Source organism: Strix uralensis, chromosome 10 (assembly GCF_047716275.1).
Source record: "Strix uralensis isolate ZFMK-TIS-50842 chromosome 10, bStrUra1, whole genome shotgun sequence".
Classification (NCBI taxonomy): Eukaryota; Metazoa; Chordata; class Aves; order Strigiformes; family Strigidae; genus Strix; species Strix uralensis.
In genome coordinates this window covers 7,733,942-7,754,229 of record NC_133981.1, presented here as the reverse complement: position 1 = coordinate 7,754,229, position 20,288 = coordinate 7,733,942, and the positions used below count along the sequence as shown (strand labels likewise).

Sequence of the window (20,288 nt, the reverse complement as noted above, 5' to 3'; positions counted from 1 at the left end):
AGTATATTAATCTCTTTGATAAGCACTTATGTTAGAAATTTAATCTTAAGAAATATCTTATTAGGAAGAATTTAATTCCTCCTTAAAACTTTATTATTTTACATAATTATATAAAAACATGGATATGTGCTACTAGTGATGTTTTTCTTAGTTTTATGAATTGATTTATTCTTAAAGCTTATTTGTGATTTAAAATAAAGAAAAAAAACCCTTTCAATTTATCTGGCATATCTGAATCTCAAATAAGAGTTATTCTCCATCTACAATATGTATATCAATACACAACACATAAAGAGCTCATATGAAAGCTATTTTTTTCTTGTAGTAATATAAGGTCTGCTGGAAGTCTTCAGCAGAGCCGTGAATGTTATTTATTTTAGCCTTTTAATAAGAACTTGCTTTCAAAAGACTAAATCCTTTAGTTTGAGTTTTTCTTTACTCTATTCCATGAAAACATATTGTCTGGATTTTCATTTAGGCTCACTGGAGTGATTTTAAGTTTTTCTTTGTTATAGAAACTAGCTAACATGCTAAGAAGTATAATACCACTAAAAAAAGCTTTAGAAAGATGTCTTTAAGCCTACAGTCTTTCTTTGGGCTTTTCAGATCTCGACAGAAGTTAATATTCGAGGTTGAGGTGTATTTACAGTAATGAGAATGTGTGTAAGTTTAGTAAGATGTTTTAAAACTTCTTTTGTTGATAGAAAAAATGTCTTAAGGATAACAGAAAAATGCCACCAATGGAAAATTTTCTAGTTCTTGCCTGTCATCTTATGAAGATGAAACATGAGATGTCACATAGAGAGTCAGGTTTTACTAAAGTCTGCGTACTATTTCCAGTCTCTCTTCACAGGCTGGCATGACAGAATGTACTCCTTGTACTCCAGTGCAACCTTGCAATAAAGAAACAGATGAAACACAGATATATCTTAAACTGTTGGAACATACTGTGTTTCAACCGTAGACAAAGCTGCATGGAAAGATCTGAGAGATGTATGGTGTTTTCTACTATGGTTTTCTGACTAGTATGTGGGGAAAGAAGGTAAAAGTATTCAAGCAGGGAGTAAGCTTGGAATAGAAGGTGGTGAGAATCAATAAAGAACAGAAATCCTTAAGTCAGCCTCTGCTTTCCTGTGCTTTAGTTGCCCTTTTACTTGCTTCCGCCCCCCCCCCCCCCCCCCCCCCCCGCCTCCCTCCCTTCAGATTGAAATTATTTTTCTGATGGTAATTTACAACCTAATTCCTCAGTCTGTCTTTGGTGAGCGACAGGACCACATGGGTGAATCTAGCAGTGCTGTTTAATGCTGCTGAGAGCAATTAATTTGTTGACAAGAGCAGAGCTGCAGAATGGGAAAATAAATAATACAAAGACGTGTGATGCTGGAGTTGTATTCTGTGCCATGTTAAAGTGTCCTCCTAATAAGTTTCAGGGGGAGGAGATGTATTATGACTGCCAGTGGAAGACTAGGTATGGGAAATAGCTTGCTTTCAAAACTTTGTAGACTCTTGTCTAGGCTGTCTTAAAGCTGTACTTTTGTGCAGTAGCACCGTTCCGGTCAGTCTCAGGTGTATAATATTTATCTGTAGGATGCGTGGAAATTTATGATGCCCAAGAAACTTATGCTGATTGAAGCCTATCTCAAATCCTTGTGAATGCTTGGTATAAATGTATTTGGGAGGGTTAGGAACGTCATCTGGCAAAGATTTTTCAAGATTCTTGTACTAATTATTTCTTTTTATTGCTGTCCTGTTTATTTAGTTCAGATATATATTTATTGCAACTAAAACATCTTTGAGCTGGGAATTAGTTCAGGGAATCATCTATTTACTCACATTTCTAACATCTCATGGTCACTTTTCTTGTGCCTTAAGCCTAAAACATATGTTTGCAACTGTTTGGATTTTTCAAGATGATCTTGAAAGAGTAGTCATCTTTACAGATTCAAAGCTTTTGCTTTATTTCATCTCTTGTAACTGCTTTATTTTGCCTGCTCTTCTTAAGACATATGGTGTGTATACTGCAAGTGCTTTAAAGCAAGTTTTTCATGTTCCTTGCTCTTCAGAGCTTCTAATACAGACTTTGTCACAGTTGGTTTCTTAAATATATTGTACTCCTGTATACAGTGGTAGGCTGTACTAATTCATTTTATTGAGTAGTTCATTCACAACCAGGAGTTTGTCTTTTGTGGAAAGTCTTGATTGAAAGTCTTCAGTTGGCACTCAGTAAGATGGTCTCTCTTAGAATCATATAATATGGGAGAGGAAAAAAAAAAACCAGCAGATGCTTACTAACCTTAAGTCTGTAGGCTTTCCTCTTCTGTGCCAACTGTTCTTGGCCAGATCTTTGTTTTGTCACCCTTAGGACTGCTTTGATAGTTCTTTCAAATGAATTATTCTCTTGTTTCCTTTCTGTGTTACTCAGACCTGTCTGATTCATAATTTGTGAAGGAAATATTCCTATAATCTCTATATTAATTGTGTCAGTTTTATAAGAGAACAGACCTATGTCCATATGCTTATGTATATATGCGCTGTATGTATATGTAATAATGATTTTTAACATCTCGGCAATGATTTGGAGCATCCCTCTGGAACATTTTGAGTTATATTTTCAAGTTGTAAAACTGACATATACTAAAAGCTTTTGTAACATGCCAAGGGGGTGGTTGGGAACAGAGCTCATTGCAGGTTCCCAGTGGAGCTGTTAGGCTTGCTTTATTCATTAACTAGGCTGGAGCTGAGTTAACGTTGGAGTGAGGCACACCAGATGGGTGGCACTGGAGATGACCTTTCTTCATAAAACAAACAGACCTTCAGCTGCTTTTCTGGCTATCATCTCTGTTCTGTGTCTGTCATGTGTTGTGAGTTATCACTGGTGGCCTTTATTAGGTGGTGACCCTTTGCAGTCCATGTTATTTAAGAGAGTCCTTAAAAGATTTTATTACTTAAGCCTTGCTGCTTTGAACTCAAAGTGGAGGTGTCATTTGACACATTGTTCTGCCTTGCAAATTCCTTAACTACTTAATTCCTACCTGAACAGAAAATTTGGAAACAAGTTGTGTTGAGACTTTCATCAAGCAACAGCAACAAAAGTCTGCCCCAGAATAAGATAGTTTGAATATTTTCCTTTTTATTTATTTGATTTAGATCAGCTTAGTAATACATACATGTGAAACTGATTTGTTGTTCTAAATGATGAATAAAAGCTGTTGGGAAGACTTGTTCTTAAATGACAAACACAGTGACCAAAATTTTATCAGCTGTATTACTGAGCTGTAGAAATCTTTATATAAACCAGTTAATTGTAAACAAAAACACTTAAGCATAAAAGACAAATAAATTATAAGTAAACCTACTTTTATATATAAGAGAAATCCTTAGTAAAGCTTCAAACTCAGCTTTTCATTTAGTACAGCTACTTCAACATTGTTCTGTATTTATTTAATGCTATCCAAGATCAGCTTGACGTGGGTCTCAAAGATCTTTTGGATCCTAGTAAATACAAGATTGCATAACATAAAAATAAAGAACTGTATCTATAAGATCTATAAATATATAACAGATGAGCAAAAAGTGCTGTCAAACTTAGCGTAGACTTATCCTTTGTTTCAAATCAACTTCCAGCTAAGGAGAATTAACCTTTCTTCTGGAAAGTACAAGTACAGGATTTGAGTATAATTGATTGTTTAAATCAAGGTTTCTTCCTTTCAGATTTAAATTAGAATTGATGGTTTTGTTTATTTTGGTATAAGTCAATATGCTTTAACTCAGGGTGCGAGTTTATTTTTCTGAACCCTGAAAGTCAGATTGGAAAATTCCATGTTGCTCAAGAGAAATGGATTGAGAAATGTCTTTGTAGATGTTCTCCTGCTGTAGCTCCAGGCCTTGAGGAGGGGAGTGTGCACATCAGAGCTTTTAACTAGAGCAGAATGGCTGAAAGCCAGTTAGATGGAGATGAGTATTGGTTTTTCCTCCTTTGCCTCCTTCCCTCTGCAAATGCGATCGGCTTCTGATGGCAGTTGGGATGCTCTTTCTTTTGCTGCTGCTTACAGCTGAAATGGGGGAGCTTTGGAAATGTATTTTAATCTTACTGTAGTGGTCAAATAACATATTAGTAGACTCCTGGCAGCCTGTGCAGATTCAGGTGATGGTTCTCTTCAGTGTGTGTGTATGTATGGATTATATGCATTCTGAAGCCATCATTATTATAATATCATTATTATAAGGTAGTCTTTAGAGAAACAATGGAAAACAGAAAGTTAATGATTGTCAGGGATAAAACTGGTATTTTCCTCAGTCACGCTAAAAGCTCTCTGTAGCTTGATAGAGCCTGAGGGCATGTGGCATCATCTTTTGGTTGAAATTTTCTGGTTTTTCTTTATATGAGGCTAGAACTGACCTTCAGCGTCCCTCTTGACTCCTAGTGTTAATCTCTGTGGAAATGATAATGAAGTAATAGCTGGTAGAGCCTAGCAGAGAACTTACAATAGGAAAACGAATTAAATGTCAACAATTATGCTAGTGGCTTTAAATTTTGATCCTCCATTTGAAGTCATTGCCTAAATGTAATAACATACTGTCTGTGAATAACATGGAGGAGCATAAAACACACTGAGGTGCCTGTGTGATGCCTAGAATTAGAGATAGCCATAGAGCATACTGACAATATGTCATTTTATTCTTCAAAAATATGTTAACCAAATTATGGTTAAAAGAATTTAAAATGTGCCATCCTGAGCTATTTGTAACTGTTTAAGTTCTGTGGGAGTCACTTTTACAGAAAACATGTGGTTATATACTGTAAAAGATGGGGCTTGTATTTTATTTAGGCATCAATCTTTTGTGCTATGTTTCAAAGCAAATAGAAACAGAGATTTGCTTTTGATACAACACAGCATTTAAAACTCTAGTATTGTGAAAAGAGTATGCATTATTGAAAGACTTTATCATGGAGGTTTTTTGTTTTCAGTATAAAGTTGCATTAGGATAATATTTTTTTATCATGCTGTTAGAGATCAAAGTATTAGTATAGTAAATAATCCTCTCTGTCTAACATATCTAAACATATAGTGCTAGCTTGCATACTGTGCTCCTACTTCAGAAGAAACCAAGAATTGATTGTGGGCTGTCTGCCAGTAGGACAACAGTTTGTTTCTCCATGTGGGAAGAGCATCTTTTGCTGGCACAAAATGGGATTATACCATTGCCAGGAGTCAGCTCCACCTTTGCCATTATGCTATTGCCAGGAGTCAGTGACAGCTCCTTAATTATTGCTTTTGTCTGTAACAGTTTATCCTATATGGAGAATGTGTCCTTTCTTAAAATCATTCTGTTATGATCCTGTGGCTTTTATAGTGTCTATACTCAATGTTTACCGCCAAGACAAGTAAATGTGATGTCTTTATGTTTGTGTATGTGTGTAAAGTTGCCATATCTTTGTGTCTATTATATATATATATTATATATATATTGCGTGCACACACAAGCATCTAAACTGTCCTGTTGAGAATGGAAGGTAAATTCTTCTCCCAGCTGTTGTTGGCATTGCATGGCTGACATGGTTGTGCTAGTGTCCTCGAAAAAATATACTTAGAAGTGCAACCAACTAAGCAGAGATAACAGACCACTGAAAATACATATATGAGTATATAGTTTCCTACGAGATGATGCTAATTCTATGTCAGTTGTTTTTCTCAGATATGCTGCAATATATACATAGAATCAGTCGAAATAATTTTATAGGGAAGAATTATATAAAATTTAGTGTAAATAAGAATATTTAATATGAAACAATGAATTTGTTCTAAGGTAACAGTCTGTTAATATTTTTATAGCATGGGATAACATAAAAACATAAATAGACTTTGTAGTTCAAGCCAAGTTTGCCAATCTGCGTTGATATTAAATGCGAGACATTTTGTCTAGCCAAGATCACCCATGAGCCTTCTGTAGCTTTTAAAAAATATCTGTAGCTTTCAGAATACTTTGGATGCACAAATGTTAAGAAAAGGCACTTAAGTAAATCAATACATATTTTGCCTTTTCTCTGAAACAGTGTTGTTTAACTGCTGGTTTGAGATAACCATAAGGCAGAAGAGCTCAGTTGGTTGTCTCATGAACTGTTCTTAATGAGCATTATGTTATTTTCCCCTCTCGTTTTTCTAGGCTGTTCAATTAACCCCTAGACGATGGCTGAACCTGCAGGAGTACCAAAGCAAAAAAATAATGGCAGACCATGGGGTTACAGTTCAGAGATTCTTCGTAGCTGATTCTGCAAATGATGCCCTGGAGGCTGCTCAGAGACTAAGTAAGTTGACTGGTAATGGGAGGAACCTGCTTCACCAGATAGCAATCTGGAAAATAAATTGCTTTGTAATAAGTTGTACACAATCTTCAAATTGGTGTTTATTAAAAAGGTTTGATACATTATCCAGACCACAAGTATATGCTTAATTTCATATGTGAACAACAGTTTATAACAGTAACATTTGTTTAGAACTTTATTTCTAAAATGTTTTGTATGCAGCATGTAACACGAAATCTTTAATTCATATTATTTATGTAATTTTGAGTAATTCAGAGTTCAGAATAACATCATGAATGGTTGCTGAGGAAGATTATTTGTTGTTGTATACTTCATATAATTTAAAGAACTGAAGTAAATTAACTTGTGTAAAAAGTTGTTTTCAGACAAAAATTTGCTCTATTAAAAAGCAAAGGAAGAAAAAGGTTGTGGACTCTCCATTTTAAAAGATATTCAGAACCCAGTTGCACACAGTCAGCTTTAGCTGACCCTGCTTTGAGCTGGTGGGTAGGACTGGATGATCTCCAGAAGTTCTTGCAACCTCAACTGTTCTGTCATTCTGTTGCTGAGGAGAGGGGCTCCGAAGAGGAGGATGGCAGCAGGGGACCCTTCTGAAAGCATCAAAAACCCCGCAGCAAAACCGCAAGCCGAGAAGGCAGAAGCCCAGGGAAGAGGGAGAGCCTCAAGCCACCTCCCCCCTGAGCAGGAAGAGTGAGCTGGGAACGAGGGCAGCAGGAACTCTGGGCAGAGCCTGGAGTGACGAAGCCCAACGGCCCTCACGTACAAGAGCAGCCCCCAGGGAAAAATTATGATGTAGTGACTATTACAGAAACATGGTGGGATGTGTCCCATGATTGGAGTGCGCCAGTTGATGGCTGCAAACTTTTTAGGAGGGATAGACAAGGAAGGAGAGGCGGTGGGGTGGCGCTGTATGTTAGGGACTGTTACGATTGCTTCGAGCACAAATATAGTGAAGACAGGGTGGAGTGTCTTTGCGTTGTCTTTGAGTCGCGCTGACATAGCGCTGAGGGATATGGTGGAGTTGAGGACTGTCAGTGTTAGGTTAATGGTTGGACTAGATGATCTTCAAGGTCTTTTCCAACCTTGATGATTCTGTGATTCTATGAAGAAACAAAATATGTACAAGAGAATTATATACATGTATATTTGTTCAGATGTATGTTTGTCCATATGGAGAGAAAAGAAAAGGTGAGTTGAGTTACCTAGTATCACAAAAGGACTGGAGAGTGGCTGGGAGAAAAAAACATGCTTCTGGAGCTTCATTTTTGTTCTCTGACAGCATCCTCATTTTAGGTGGGGTGAACATAAGGATAACGTGGGTCAGAAATGAATTTATTTAATAACTTTTGTATCAAAAGGAAATGTGTTGAAGTATGTTTGTCACCCAGTTGTAACTCTGAAAGAAGTTTTCTACTCCTTAAAGTTAATAGTAGTTTGCATAGTTTTCTTTCCTCTTTTCATTTAACTTTTGCTAATATTAATATATTGTCAAAAAAAAAAAATTATAAAAATTGCCAGAGGCCAGACATTATTGTAGTCTAATTGTGTAGTAACAGGAAGGTTTTTGGTTCTATGCTTTACATAACGCATAAGCCACTTAGTTAAATGCATTTTGTTTTTGCACGCTGGAAAGTAAATTAACACAACTTACTCATATCAAAGATCTCATCAGACCTCAAGTAGCTGAATAGGATTAGCATAAATGGCTTTCTAAATCTCTGTGATTTTATTAAGGTGATACATTTTTCAGTAATCAAAATCTCTTCTTATGACAACCAGTATATTTAAAATATATTTGAAACAAAAACTTTAAATGCAACTGTTATGGTCATTTGGCAAAATGGAAAAAGCTGACACAAAGCAAAAAGCTCATAAAATTTGAGAGTTTCCTCATGATTGTATGTCTGAGAAAATCAAATGCTAAGTGAAGTTGTGGCAGGTTTTTCACAAATCTTACAGCACTTAAACTCTCCTCTTAATGATTGAACTCATAAATGGATTGGTTTATCCAATAACTATCACTATTCTCGATCTCTATTACTATTTGGAGAAATAAATTACTCCATTAAGGGCAGTGAACCTCTTCTGTTTTATGATGCCAGATTTATTTTAAATAACCTCTGTAGCTTCCTTACTTTGAAAATCACAGAAATATTGGGTCTATAAAAAACCCCAACTGTGTTGAAATTTAAATAATCAAAAGTAAAATCTAAGAAAAAAATTATTTGCTAATCAAACTTTATCAGGTAAATTGTATTTTAACTGGGTTGGCTTGTTAAGACTTCAAAAATTAGAAGTCAGTGGTACCTGTCTCCAATTCATGTGATTGCATTCAACCATGCTGCATTACTGAGCAGTAAAGAATCGTGGTTTATAGTGTGGAAGCTATTTCACGTTGAAATGATTGACACTCCATTGATCCACTAAATAATTAACAACATCCTCGTAATCATTCTGATAGTGTGCTGTCGTTGTACTTCTCACATGCACTTTGAAAACTAAGCATCAAGAACACAAGTTTTGCTACCGTGGTCATTGTTGTTCCACGATTTCATCAGATTTATCCTTACGATCCTTCAGACTAGTAGTATCTCTGTCACTCAGGTTTATCTGCACAATTTGATAAGGGCTGCCATCTTCTAAATATATGCAACCATATAAAGTAAAAAGTTATGGGCAAAACAAAAAACTTCAGCCTACAGGAGGCACAAAATATTCCAAAATAAAATAACCAATGGAGGCGTCTTAGGGATGTTTTTGCTAGGCAGGCATTCTGCAGCAAAAGATGGTGAAAGTAGAGGCCAGTCACCCCTGCCAAGTCCTGCTCAAAAATCTGGTGTTTTAGATACTGTATACCACATTGCAGCTGTCCTTAACTTTAGCTTCTGCAAACAAGAAAGGATGCTTGCCAACATATTTTTAAGATAAAAATAGAATAAAGTTATCAAAACTCGAAAGTCAAAGGTTCAGTATTTTTCTTGTGAAAGGAGGTTCTTTCTATAGACCTGTCATCATGAATACAGGAGAAACAATTTTCCTTGATAATCTTAGAGCGTTACATCACTTACATGGGTCTGTGTGTGTGATAAAGGGGTGCAGTTAAAGGGATAGAAATTCCTGACATGGAAGTCTTTACAAAGTCTGGTATTCACAAATTAATTTCACAATTTCACCAACTACTACATGCTTGACAGAGCTGTCTACTGCTGCAGTGCCTGTGGTCATCAATTTTGCTATTGCTGGATTTCCTGTTGATGCAATGGAAAGAGATAGGATTAGATCGTTTTTGCTGCTGTCTTCACTTGTCAGGAAGGTGTTAATGCATGTGTTCTTGAAAGGGTTTGCCTTTATCCAGAATCAGCAGTTTTGTTATAGTTTGCTCATTTCCTCTGTTGCGCTCTCTATTTTTATTAATATGTGCACTGAATACACAGAATGTTCATTTTCTCAAAGATTTTCAAAACTTACCAACAGCACAAAAGGCAGTCTACAAGGAATTTTTAATGGAATTAAAGGATTGGGGTTTTTTTTCTTCTAAGATAAGAATGGCAGATGTGAGGAAAATTAAAATGACATCACTAATACTGACTTCAAAAGAACTTGTACACAATAAGGAATACAGAATTAGGCTCCAAGGAATTCATTGCCTTCTATGTGCTAAGCAATTTTGAGGTGTAACTCTTGTAGAGAAGATGGTATTTGCAGAATACCAAGAAATGCAGTCACAAACGGTTTTGTGTTTCATGTTAAAATTCCTAGGTTTTCAAGAGAGGAAAGCAAAAGATGTTGGGCTGTTTTGCTGTAACAGTATGGCATTGCTTGATCTGCCATCTGAAGAAACACAACCTGTAAACACGTTACAATTCTCGTGCAGCTATTTAACAGAACAAAGTGAAATATTTGGGAGCTGAGTTTTTGCCTGAAACGTAAGATCATCTGACGGTTCCTGCATTAACTCTCAAGTCTTCTGACCTGATTCTCACCTAATGCAGTGGTATGCTGAGGGCTTGTTTAGCCAGAGAAGGCATTTCCTTTCTTGCTATTCGTTTTCCTTGTACTGCAGTGTTGATATAAGGAAAAAATCGTTATATATGCATATGTATACCCACGCTATCAGGCAGTGCACATTTCCATTGCTTGTAGTGGGCAGATGCACTGTGCATCATTTCGGGGTCCATCATTTTCTCTCGCTTTCTCCACTAGAGGCCCTTAAGTCTGCTTCAGCTCCTGCGCTGTTCTTTATGTTCTGCCTGATGGAGAAGTTATTAAGGGAACCATCATTTTAAACTAGTAGGTGGACAAAGCTGAGAGGGATTATAATTCTGATGGAGGGTGTTACTATGTACTGTCAATTGGCTCTTTGAATCAGTAGAGAACTTACAGAGGTGGTTGAAAATGCTGACAATCCTAAATGGATGCTGGAAGCTTGGCATGCGTTGCTTTTTCTGATTTTTAACAAAAGCAATAGAGTGCTGCCCGTTGCCACTTAGAGTGTTTCATTACGTTTAGGAATCAGTCAGGTGCAGTGTTCACACTCTATCACAGAGAAATGCAATTGAATTGAGTGCAAGGCTTTTATTCACTCTTCTTTAAAAAAATGTATAACAAAATATAGTCTCTGCATGTCCTATTTCTATTGCCTTATGCATGAGGGAACTCATAAAATTCGGCTTTGGACTGAAGGCATGCTTTTTATATCAGGCTGGAGAGGTAAACATGTATTTTATAAAGAACAGAAGAGGTTTATTGAAGCCTCTTTCCATGAGTTCATTTACCTGTCACCTATTATTCACTATTTTTTAGAATATTGAAAGAGTTCTCAGTCATGTGATTACCAGTCTCCTTCCTATCTAAGCCTACTGTTTTTTTTCCCCTTGGCTATATTTAATTTAGATGGAAGACTGCATTTTTAGATGCTTAGATCCCTTATCTGAAAGTTCATCTCTCCAATACAAGTTGGGAAAACCACTTGAAATCAATTTATGTTTAGAAGGAATCAAAAATTGATCTTTAGTTTGGTAATGTCCTTTTTGTATAGAATATGAAGAAATTGTTGGTGATAATGCCGTCTGCATTTAATCTATGCTTTTATGTTAGGAAAAATGAAAAAGATCCTTGAACCTCACCTTTCCAAGGATAATAGAAACATGAATTTAGCTTTTTTGTTATACCAGGAAGAGCTTTGCTATAAGTACCCCATATAGTCCAGCCCTCTGTTGTTAAAGTTGTATCTAAGTAACTTAATTTGCTCCTCAATCTTTGAGTTTGTTGTCTACTTAGCTGATTCTTTTTACTGTTATCATGTGCTTTGCTTATATGATTTAATTCCCTTTCTTCTCTCCGTCAGGATAGGTAGGAGAGGAATTGCCTCCTTCAGCCTTGCTGTGATTTCTGTATTTCTTTCCATTATATGGTTCACTGAGTAGTAATAGTTTTTCACCTGTGCATAATGAGTTATTTCTCAAAAAACCCTATGTACTTGGTGGTTATAACTAGTTATTTTTTAGAGCACCTTGGATAATGCTTCTCTGCATATGTTGAAAAATCACACATTGCTGAAATAGCGTTCCATGGAGCTGTACACAAAGAACTTGCTCGCTGTTAAGGAACAGCTCTCCCATAAGTCCTCTTATTTTCTCTGACAGCTTTTATTAAAGTTCCTTATACTTAAATTATGGCTTTCTGAAACTATCCTTTCAGGCAAAATAATGCTATAAGTTATTGACTAATATGATTCTATTCTCAAATGGGTAAGTATTTGGAAAACAACCTTTTAAATTTAATAGAAAACTAGCAGTGGATGAGCTGCCTTTGGACCACATTCAGCATTACTGAGCATGAGTAATTCTCAGTTCCGTTTAGCAGGTTTTCAGTTAATGGATTTTGCCTTGTCTGAGTGGTGAAATCTAAGACTTAGAGGGATTCTGCATTTTCCTGCAACTTCTCAATATTAAGAAATATCTGTTAATACTCTGTTACTCCCAGTCTTCATAGGCACCTCTTGAATGCATCTATTTGAAAGCTTCACAAAATTTGCCATTGTCTGTGGTTTTACCCTGTTTCTGTCCTTTGTTCAATTTCCTAGTGTTTCTTCGAGCCCCTTCCCTTATTGTATCCATTTTCTCTTGTTTCTTATGAGTTCTGGCTGAGAAAAGCCTCTTCCTTTTTTGTGCTAAACAGTCAGTTGTATCTTACCCAACTTAAATATTTAGCAGTTGTATACTGCTAAAAGCCACTGTATGTTTGTGCATTCTTTTTTTTTTTGCTTGCTGAAGTGCTTTGCTTAGACCGTCATTTACTTAACATAGCGGTCCTAGAAATTAATGTTTCTGTGTATGATCAGAAAACAAATAATGATTGCTAACAGTTCAAATAATATTTTTTCTATATTTGTCCACTTTGAAATGGTTTTATTTTTGGAAAAATTTTCCAAATTTAATTGTCGTGCCAACAATTTTAAAAATCTAATTTTTGTCTGAAAGTGATGAAGATAATAAATTAGAGTAAAAGTTATGAAGGCAATGTTTGTTGCAGTTACTTAAAGTATTTTTTTGTAGGAGGCTTAATAATCAATATGTTGGTGATCCAATTTTTTTATCCCATCTACTGGATGAAAAAATCAGTCATGGAAAATCAGAGGAGTTAGGAAAGGTGTGAAAGAGTTGTCTTCACTGAAACCTGCTTTACTAAGGATGTTGTTATAAGGTCGTGGCAAATTTGCTGTGATATAGCTGTAGTGCGAAGCTGGAGTATAGTACCTATTCCATAGTAGCTCTTTTTATGGATGTTCTTCGTTTGCTCTCAGATTGCTTTTGGGTGCTTTAACTTAATCTGTCCTGGAAGGTAAACCACACAAAGGCACAATTAAGGTGGAACTAGGGTTTCCATTTAAGGATTTCATATGCAATGGCTGTTTGCACTGCTGTGTAGCAGGACCCTGGACATGAGCCCTAAAATACTATTGCTTTCTCCTCCTTGTGTACATGTTTTGTTTGGTTGGTTTTGAATCTTGTAATTCCTGCTTGTTCTCCCTCCCCCTTCCTTCCCTCCTTTCTCAGTGTTTCATGCTAAGAAACTTTATTTCACAGAGGCTGCTGAGAAGTGGCAAGATTTTAAGCGCAGCAGTATTTAAGCAGAGCATTATTGTTGGTAAACCCTGCAAGGGGTCTCTGGCTTAGCTTTACTGTGTGCCTCATTCCCCCTCTTCAGCTTAGTAGTGTTTTTCCACATAACCCCTTGGCACCTGTGTGAAAAACAGGCAGCTGTCTAACAACACACACATTTGTTGGTAATGGCCACATGTGTTGCATCCTGCATGCCAGAAGAACAGGCAGAAAAACTTCCAGCTTCCCTAACTGTGATTTTGAGTTTTATTCTTTTTGAAACAAAATTAATAAAAGATTTGTCAAAGCTTACCCCTGGGTATTGTGTTGTTTCAAGCTGAACCTTTCCGTTTCAAGTTAAATTACAAATTGTTGCTTTTTTAATATTTTAGATATGGAAATTCTTTGAAGGACCCTCCATCTCCTGAGGAATTACAGAAATAGTTAATTTCAAATTCACTGTTATGAAAAACAAATCTGTATTTTTTTTCTTATCTGTTGCCTTTGTTAGAAAATTACATGCTGAGTGTGAGTCAGTAAATGCAAGCTTGAGACTGCTTACAGTAGTTGGGTATTTTATAACCATTCTTTGTCACTGAATGTCTTCATATTCAATAGATTTATAGTAATATGAGTAATGGCTAGGGGGCTAACAAATCAAAATCTCATTTCAGATGTTTGACACTAATGTGCTGAGTTATTGTTCTCTGTGTTGGATTTCTGATCAAATTACGAAAATAGCTACTTGGAAGTAACAACAGAAAGTAAAAAATACTCTAGAAATGGGGTACTGAGTTTTATATTTAATGTGTGCCATAGAAAGCGGTCATTTACAAATTCCAGTTCTGTTAAATATATTAGTGGATTTTTGTTTATAAAAGAAGGAGGTGACAGAAGCCATAGCTCTTGATTCAGGAATTTTAACAGGTGGTAAAAAATGGAAAATTTCACAAGGAAGGTACAAGATGACTGCTGGTATTATTCCAGACTTGTCACACCATATTTTATAGTTCTTCAAGGTAGTTTTGCAGCTGCAAAACAATAACCAGATGCATAATTGAGAAGCAGCTGCATGAAATTTTCATTTTTTTATGCATAAAATCAGAACCATTAGACACGCTTTATGTATAAGGTATGAAACACCAAACAACATTGTTTTCTCTGCAGTACTAGCAGCTGTGTAAAGGAGAGAAATCACACCTTCTACACTCTCTAGATGCCCATCTGCTTCTAAATATTTGGGGGCCAATTACTGAAACCAAATTTCTTTCTTTTGTTTTTCCTTGTTTGTTACTCTGGCTTATGTTGGAATGTATGTGGTAAAGCATTTGCTTTGGTTTTAATTTGTAAAATCCTGTTGTAAAAATCCATCTGTGACACTAAATAGTAATGTTTTTTTTCAAATCACCTGTACTTATAGCTGCTGCTTTTATCCGAATGCCACAGTGTATCCCCTTCTGGGAATGCCCATTCCTGAGGAAGATAAATGAGTGATGCTGTTTGTTTAGGATTCTGCCATCACTGACTGCATGTGTTTCAAAGCAGAACTGAATAAAAATTTTTCATTTGTTATAAACTACAGTACTGTTGAAAGAACTACCAGCTTGTTTGAACAATCATTTAGTTGGCACTTGTATTTTAACAAACTATATGGGACAAGGTATAAAATATTGGTTATTGTCCAGAAGCCATGTGTCACTTTCACGTGAGAATTCTTCTCTTACTTTCTGTGAAGCCTGATGTATGTATGTATTTGAAAGAAATCTATGTGTTGATAGTTTTGGTAACAAATACTGCAAAAATAAAGGGTTTAACCTGTGATGAAAAGACCAGATTGTCAGCTGGTCTAGTTTTTCCTTCCTGGGCCTCATTCCTATGGTGGTGAGATCTTTGGGGTGACTCTGATCAGAAGAATCGTCCTTTTCTTTATGTGGTATAAACCCTCAGCGGGACACATGTTTTAGGTATTAATTTTGAAATAGTGTTTATTAGAAACTCAAAATGAGGTGAGCTTCTGAGATTGATAAGTCTGCACTATGTAGTGCTGCATCTTCTATGTGATCAGTCTCATTATGTAATCCCTGGTGTAAGGGTCTCAGATACATAATTGATGCTTATGTAAAATGTGGGGTCTGGGGTTTTTACTTTAAACTTTTTCATGTCAGTACTAGTAGCTAAATCGTGTTTAATTGAATTAGTATAAAATCTAAGAGTGGAAGATAGAAGTCTAGAGACAAGGATAATTTACAATTAGCCACTTTTTGTAGTGTCTGTTAGGTCCTTGCTAGGCAAAATTCTTTCATGTGATCAGCAGTTTGGTGGTAATTTCTTCAAAGAAATATATAATCTCTTCCCTCCTCCATACAATGAACATTTTTATCCTTGAAACTGATTTTATTTGAGGCTGCGGTTTCATCTGCAAAGGGGGCAAATACGGCGTTAGCTCTGGTTACCCCCTCATTGCTCCTAGATGTATGGAGAGATTTTGGGCCTCCGATAACCGGCACCATAAAGAACAGGAAGAACTGGGCTAGATTTTTAGAGAGTAAAACTGGGAAACTTTACAGTGAGGTTTTGAGTACTGATATGTTCCTTCAAATTAATAGTTAAACTTATACTCAAAAAACAGCTCTTACTTAGATGCTTGTCTTTAACTGAATTCAGATTTATTGCTCCATCTTTTAGCATTTCTTTTGTTCAGTGTTTAAAACAATAGTTCTGGTTATTGCCCTACTTTGATACTGTTGTAATTTCCCTGATCTCCAGGTGACACAGCGTGCAGCAGGAAGGTACTATTGTTAGATAACCACTTTCCGTATATAATTCAGTTGGGGAAGTTGCATTTTTTTAATCTGTCAATTGTTTCTGTTAAATTTGTTATACCTTTTGTCTTTATGGAATAGGTGGTGGTTTAGGATGGGCTGTGATTGATGTGTAAGGATATTAGCTTGTACGTTTGTTATAAAAGCACATGGGTTTGTACCAAGCCAGAAATCTTCTCTCACAGCTGGCCTTTCAACTTATATAAAGCTCAGAGAACACACAGTATACAGCCTCCATACTGTGATTCCCTTCCCCTCTTTTCTTCCCTCAGCCTCCTTCAGTCTATGAAATAATCTTGACTGGTATTTTGCAGAGGTTAGTATGACTTGCAAGAGCTTGTTTTATCTTTAAAGTTGGGAGCAATTTACAAGCTGATATTCTGAATAAATCAGCAGTTGAGAAGTATGATCATAAGAGGCTGTGATTTTTTTTTTTTTTTTTTTTTTTTTTTTGGGGGGGGGTAGATAATCTCTACCTAAAATGGTAGAGCAGTTTTTGAAGCTGAGGATGTTCTGACATTTCGTTAATCTGCTACTTCATATTTGAGAAAGTGCTGTGAATTTAAAATATGTTTATCTACATTTCTTCAAATATTTGCAGTTTAAGAAAAGTAAAATATTTCACCACACTTATGAATATGAAATGTGTCTTTGTAGCCCTGCTGGATTCAATTGGGAGATACTATCTGACTCCCTGCATCACAGTATATTTTAAATGAGGCTCTAACCCTTGAGAATGTCATGACAAAAAACATTTAGTGAGAATGATGTTCCAGAAGTTCCAGAAGTTAGTTATGCTCTTATTTTAAGTGATTTTTGTTTTATTAAGAAAAATCTGAAGTTGACAGTTTTACCTATATGTGGTATACTCTACCCTGTCCTACAGTTAAAGTCAGCTATTGTTTCTTGCGTCATTATGAAGGAGAACATTTTTCTTGCACCTCCCCTGGGCTTGGTTGGACTGCTCACCTGAGTAAGATAAATAGGGCCAAACTTCAGGCTATAAATCTTAAATATATTTATTGTTCTAAATGCTTAAGAACAGCCCCAGGATTTCTGCAGAAAGAGAAAAGAAAGGCAGCCATGAAAAGTTTACTGTATAAATAGTTAACAGTATAAAGTCACTGGGAAGATTCACCGTTACTGCAGTGGGCTTCTCTCTACTCCCTGCCAAGTCTCATTCTTCTATTCCTCCAGTTATTAACGTGTGCATTTTAGTAGTGGCTTTCCTAATCTTAGTGTGTGTGAGTATTTTGCTCCACTGAAGATTATTGTCATAATACTCCTGATACCGTGTCTGCATGTCACAACACCCCCTCTTGTTTTTGATCCCACAGATAATCTTTTACACAGGTTTTTGTTTTATTATTATGTTTATATCATTAAATGTTCAGTGTGGTTGATTTTCTTATTGGCCTTTCCACATCTTCAGTATAATAAAGCTTTTGGTTTGGATATGTTGGAATAAAAGTGGAACAAGAGAGACTTGAAGCTGATTACTGCAAATTTAACTATCTTAGAAAAAACTATTCTTACAAAATTTCCCCCCCCTGTAAATACAGGCTTATGTCTCATGCCTTGAAGTAATCTGCCATTTAAATATGTTGATTAACGCATGCTATAAATAACTTGCTTATTTTTATCTTTTGAGTGACATTCCTATTTGAAGTGTATATGCAGATAGTATTTACTTAGTTGTTTCTTTGATCCGTAAGAAGCTAAGTTAAATGCTTAAAGATGCCTTAGTACTGAAAAGTTATTTTACAATTTTGAGATGAAGAAATTTCATGTATTGTCATATTTTATGTTGTTTGTTTCCAAAATGAGACTCCTGTGTCTTTTGAGTTTATTCAGCTTTGTGTCTGTTTTCACAATTTTAATGTTATGGGTTCCAATTTATGGCTGGTTTTTACATTGAGTTTTTGACATTTAGTATCCTGTAAATAGTGGTATGTACACCCTTCCATAGGCTGGAGTAAGCATTCCTTCAGAAAACTCTAGGCTGATGAAGAAATGAAATAAACTAGTCAAATATTAGAGAGAGATTTTTAAGGGCTAAGGTTCAGAGGTAATTCAACAGGAGTTGCATATCGCTGAAGTCGTCTATGTTGTGATACTTGTCAGTTGTGCAGAAAGGAATGCAATTAGTGCAGTTAATAGCACGTAGGGCAATGTTAATTATGTGTTCTCTTGTCTCTCTGTGAATTGTTTTAGCTGTTTAGATCCCTCTTCTTTTGCATCTTATTAGGTAAATTATATCACAAGAGACTTTCTGAGAGTTAACAGTGACCATTATTTACACAGATGTAATTTATATTGCCTCAAATATAAGTTCTGAACTTGACCTTAAAGTGAGAACGTTGGAATGGAAGTGAGGGCAGAAGCATGAACAAAACATCATGCAAAAATTTTGCCCTTTAAAGAAAAATTGCCCTTTTCTATACCTGACACTTCAATAAAATCTGGAACTATTTTCTGCAGCATAGAGAAAAGTAATGATCTACTGTAGCATTCTTTTCAGCAGTTACCTCTTCTAATTTGTACACCAGGCAGACATGATTAAGTGACTCTGTGCCGGAGCTGGGAAGTGGGTTTTCCAGTGTGGTAGAGCAACTTGCTGACCTTAAGTTAATGAAATACTAACCAGTTCTTGACAGTTGTCTGGATGTCAGAGAGAGCATCTGTTTTTGAGCATTCCTAGGAGGGGCCATTGGGATTGTGTTTAGGTCACATATTTGTCATTTAAATAGCAGACTAGCTGAAACCTACAAACTCTCACCTGGACCGTGTTTACAAAGCTGGGGTGCAGATATGATCATCTGCTACTGACAAGTTCAACACAGATTTGATTCACAGTCCTACCCATCTGAAGCTGAGCAGTTGCTGAACGGCACTGTGCATAAGGAATGTGAACATTTGAGATGTACTTGTGCACCTGTTATCTCAGTCCCTTTAGGGTTCAACGTAGGTTCAGAACACTTCGATCACCTGCACGTTCTCTTTCTTTTTGCAAACACAGTTGCTGCTTATTTCAATTTTACATTTTTACCCAGAAAAATTCCCTTTATGGGTGAGTAATGGAGAAAGCTCCAGATTCCACAGTTTGATATGACTGCTCACTCATTATGATGTTTAGACTGTGCAATTTCATTAAAATATGTAGAATTCAAGTTCCAAACATAATACCTACCTGCAAAGTCCCCACAGAGCTCATCTTGCCATAAGCCTAAATGAAACAGCTTTGCTGATTTCAACATCATATTGAGATGCATCTCTTCCTGTAAATGCTGAGTGCCAAACCAAAAGCTTATGCCTCTCTATTGCTTTTACATTCATTTTTCTAGGCTAATTTAATGTTACAAAACCCAAAAAACATGAAGTCTAACTGTAATGTATGTAGTTGCATCTTTGCTGCTGAGGTAGTGATTAGAGCTTGAGTTATAAATGCTAAGCTGTTAGAACTGGTGAGTAAGGATTGTATTCCCTCAAAGGACTGGGAAAGGTCTACATGGGCGAGGCTGTTGTATGAGGAAGGCACGTAGACTTCTAAATAACCAGTTCAGCACTACTAATGATTGAGACTTGTGGCATGTGCCTTGTGTGTGTGTAAGTGTATGGAGTTGCTCTCTATCTTTTAACCAACCGAAAAGTGCCTCACTAGAATTTGGTTGTCTTATGTATCCTCCCTCCTTTTTGCAATTTCTAAAAAGTTGATCTTATATCTTAAGGAGAATCACAGCTTGTCTTCCTTGGATTTAAACTTACCAGTCGTTGGCCTCACTACAGACTCTTTGGTCATAATTATACAGAATTTGGTATGCTATCCAGCAAACTGTTCTGAACAAAATCCTGTGTGACAAATCAAATGCTGAACTGATTCAAATGAAATGCTTGGGCAAAGCTATGTAAGCCTTTCCAAGTTCACAGAAAAAGAGGGATTAGAAAGGCTGGAGCAGTCAAGGGAAGCACTGGAAAGCCTGCAATGTGCAGGAGGTTCTTGTGCTTCTAAGTATTTGTGAGGGTGTATCATCAGCTTTC

The 20,288-nt window shown here is 36.3% G+C and overlaps 1 protein-coding gene across 1 annotated transcript in view; it reads left to right on the top strand.

Annotated features, from left to right (window-relative positions):
* SUCLG2 (succinate-CoA ligase GDP-forming subunit beta) overlaps positions 1 to 20,288 on the top strand; it is a 138,390-nt gene that overhangs the window by 19,743 nt on the left and 98,359 nt on the right. Inside the window, exon 2 of the mRNA XM_074879096.1 lies at positions 6,166 to 6,307. Coding sequence (XP_074735197.1) covers positions 6,166 to 6,307 — 142 coding nt within the window. The remainder of the gene's footprint in view (positions 1 to 6,165; positions 6,308 to 20,288) is intronic.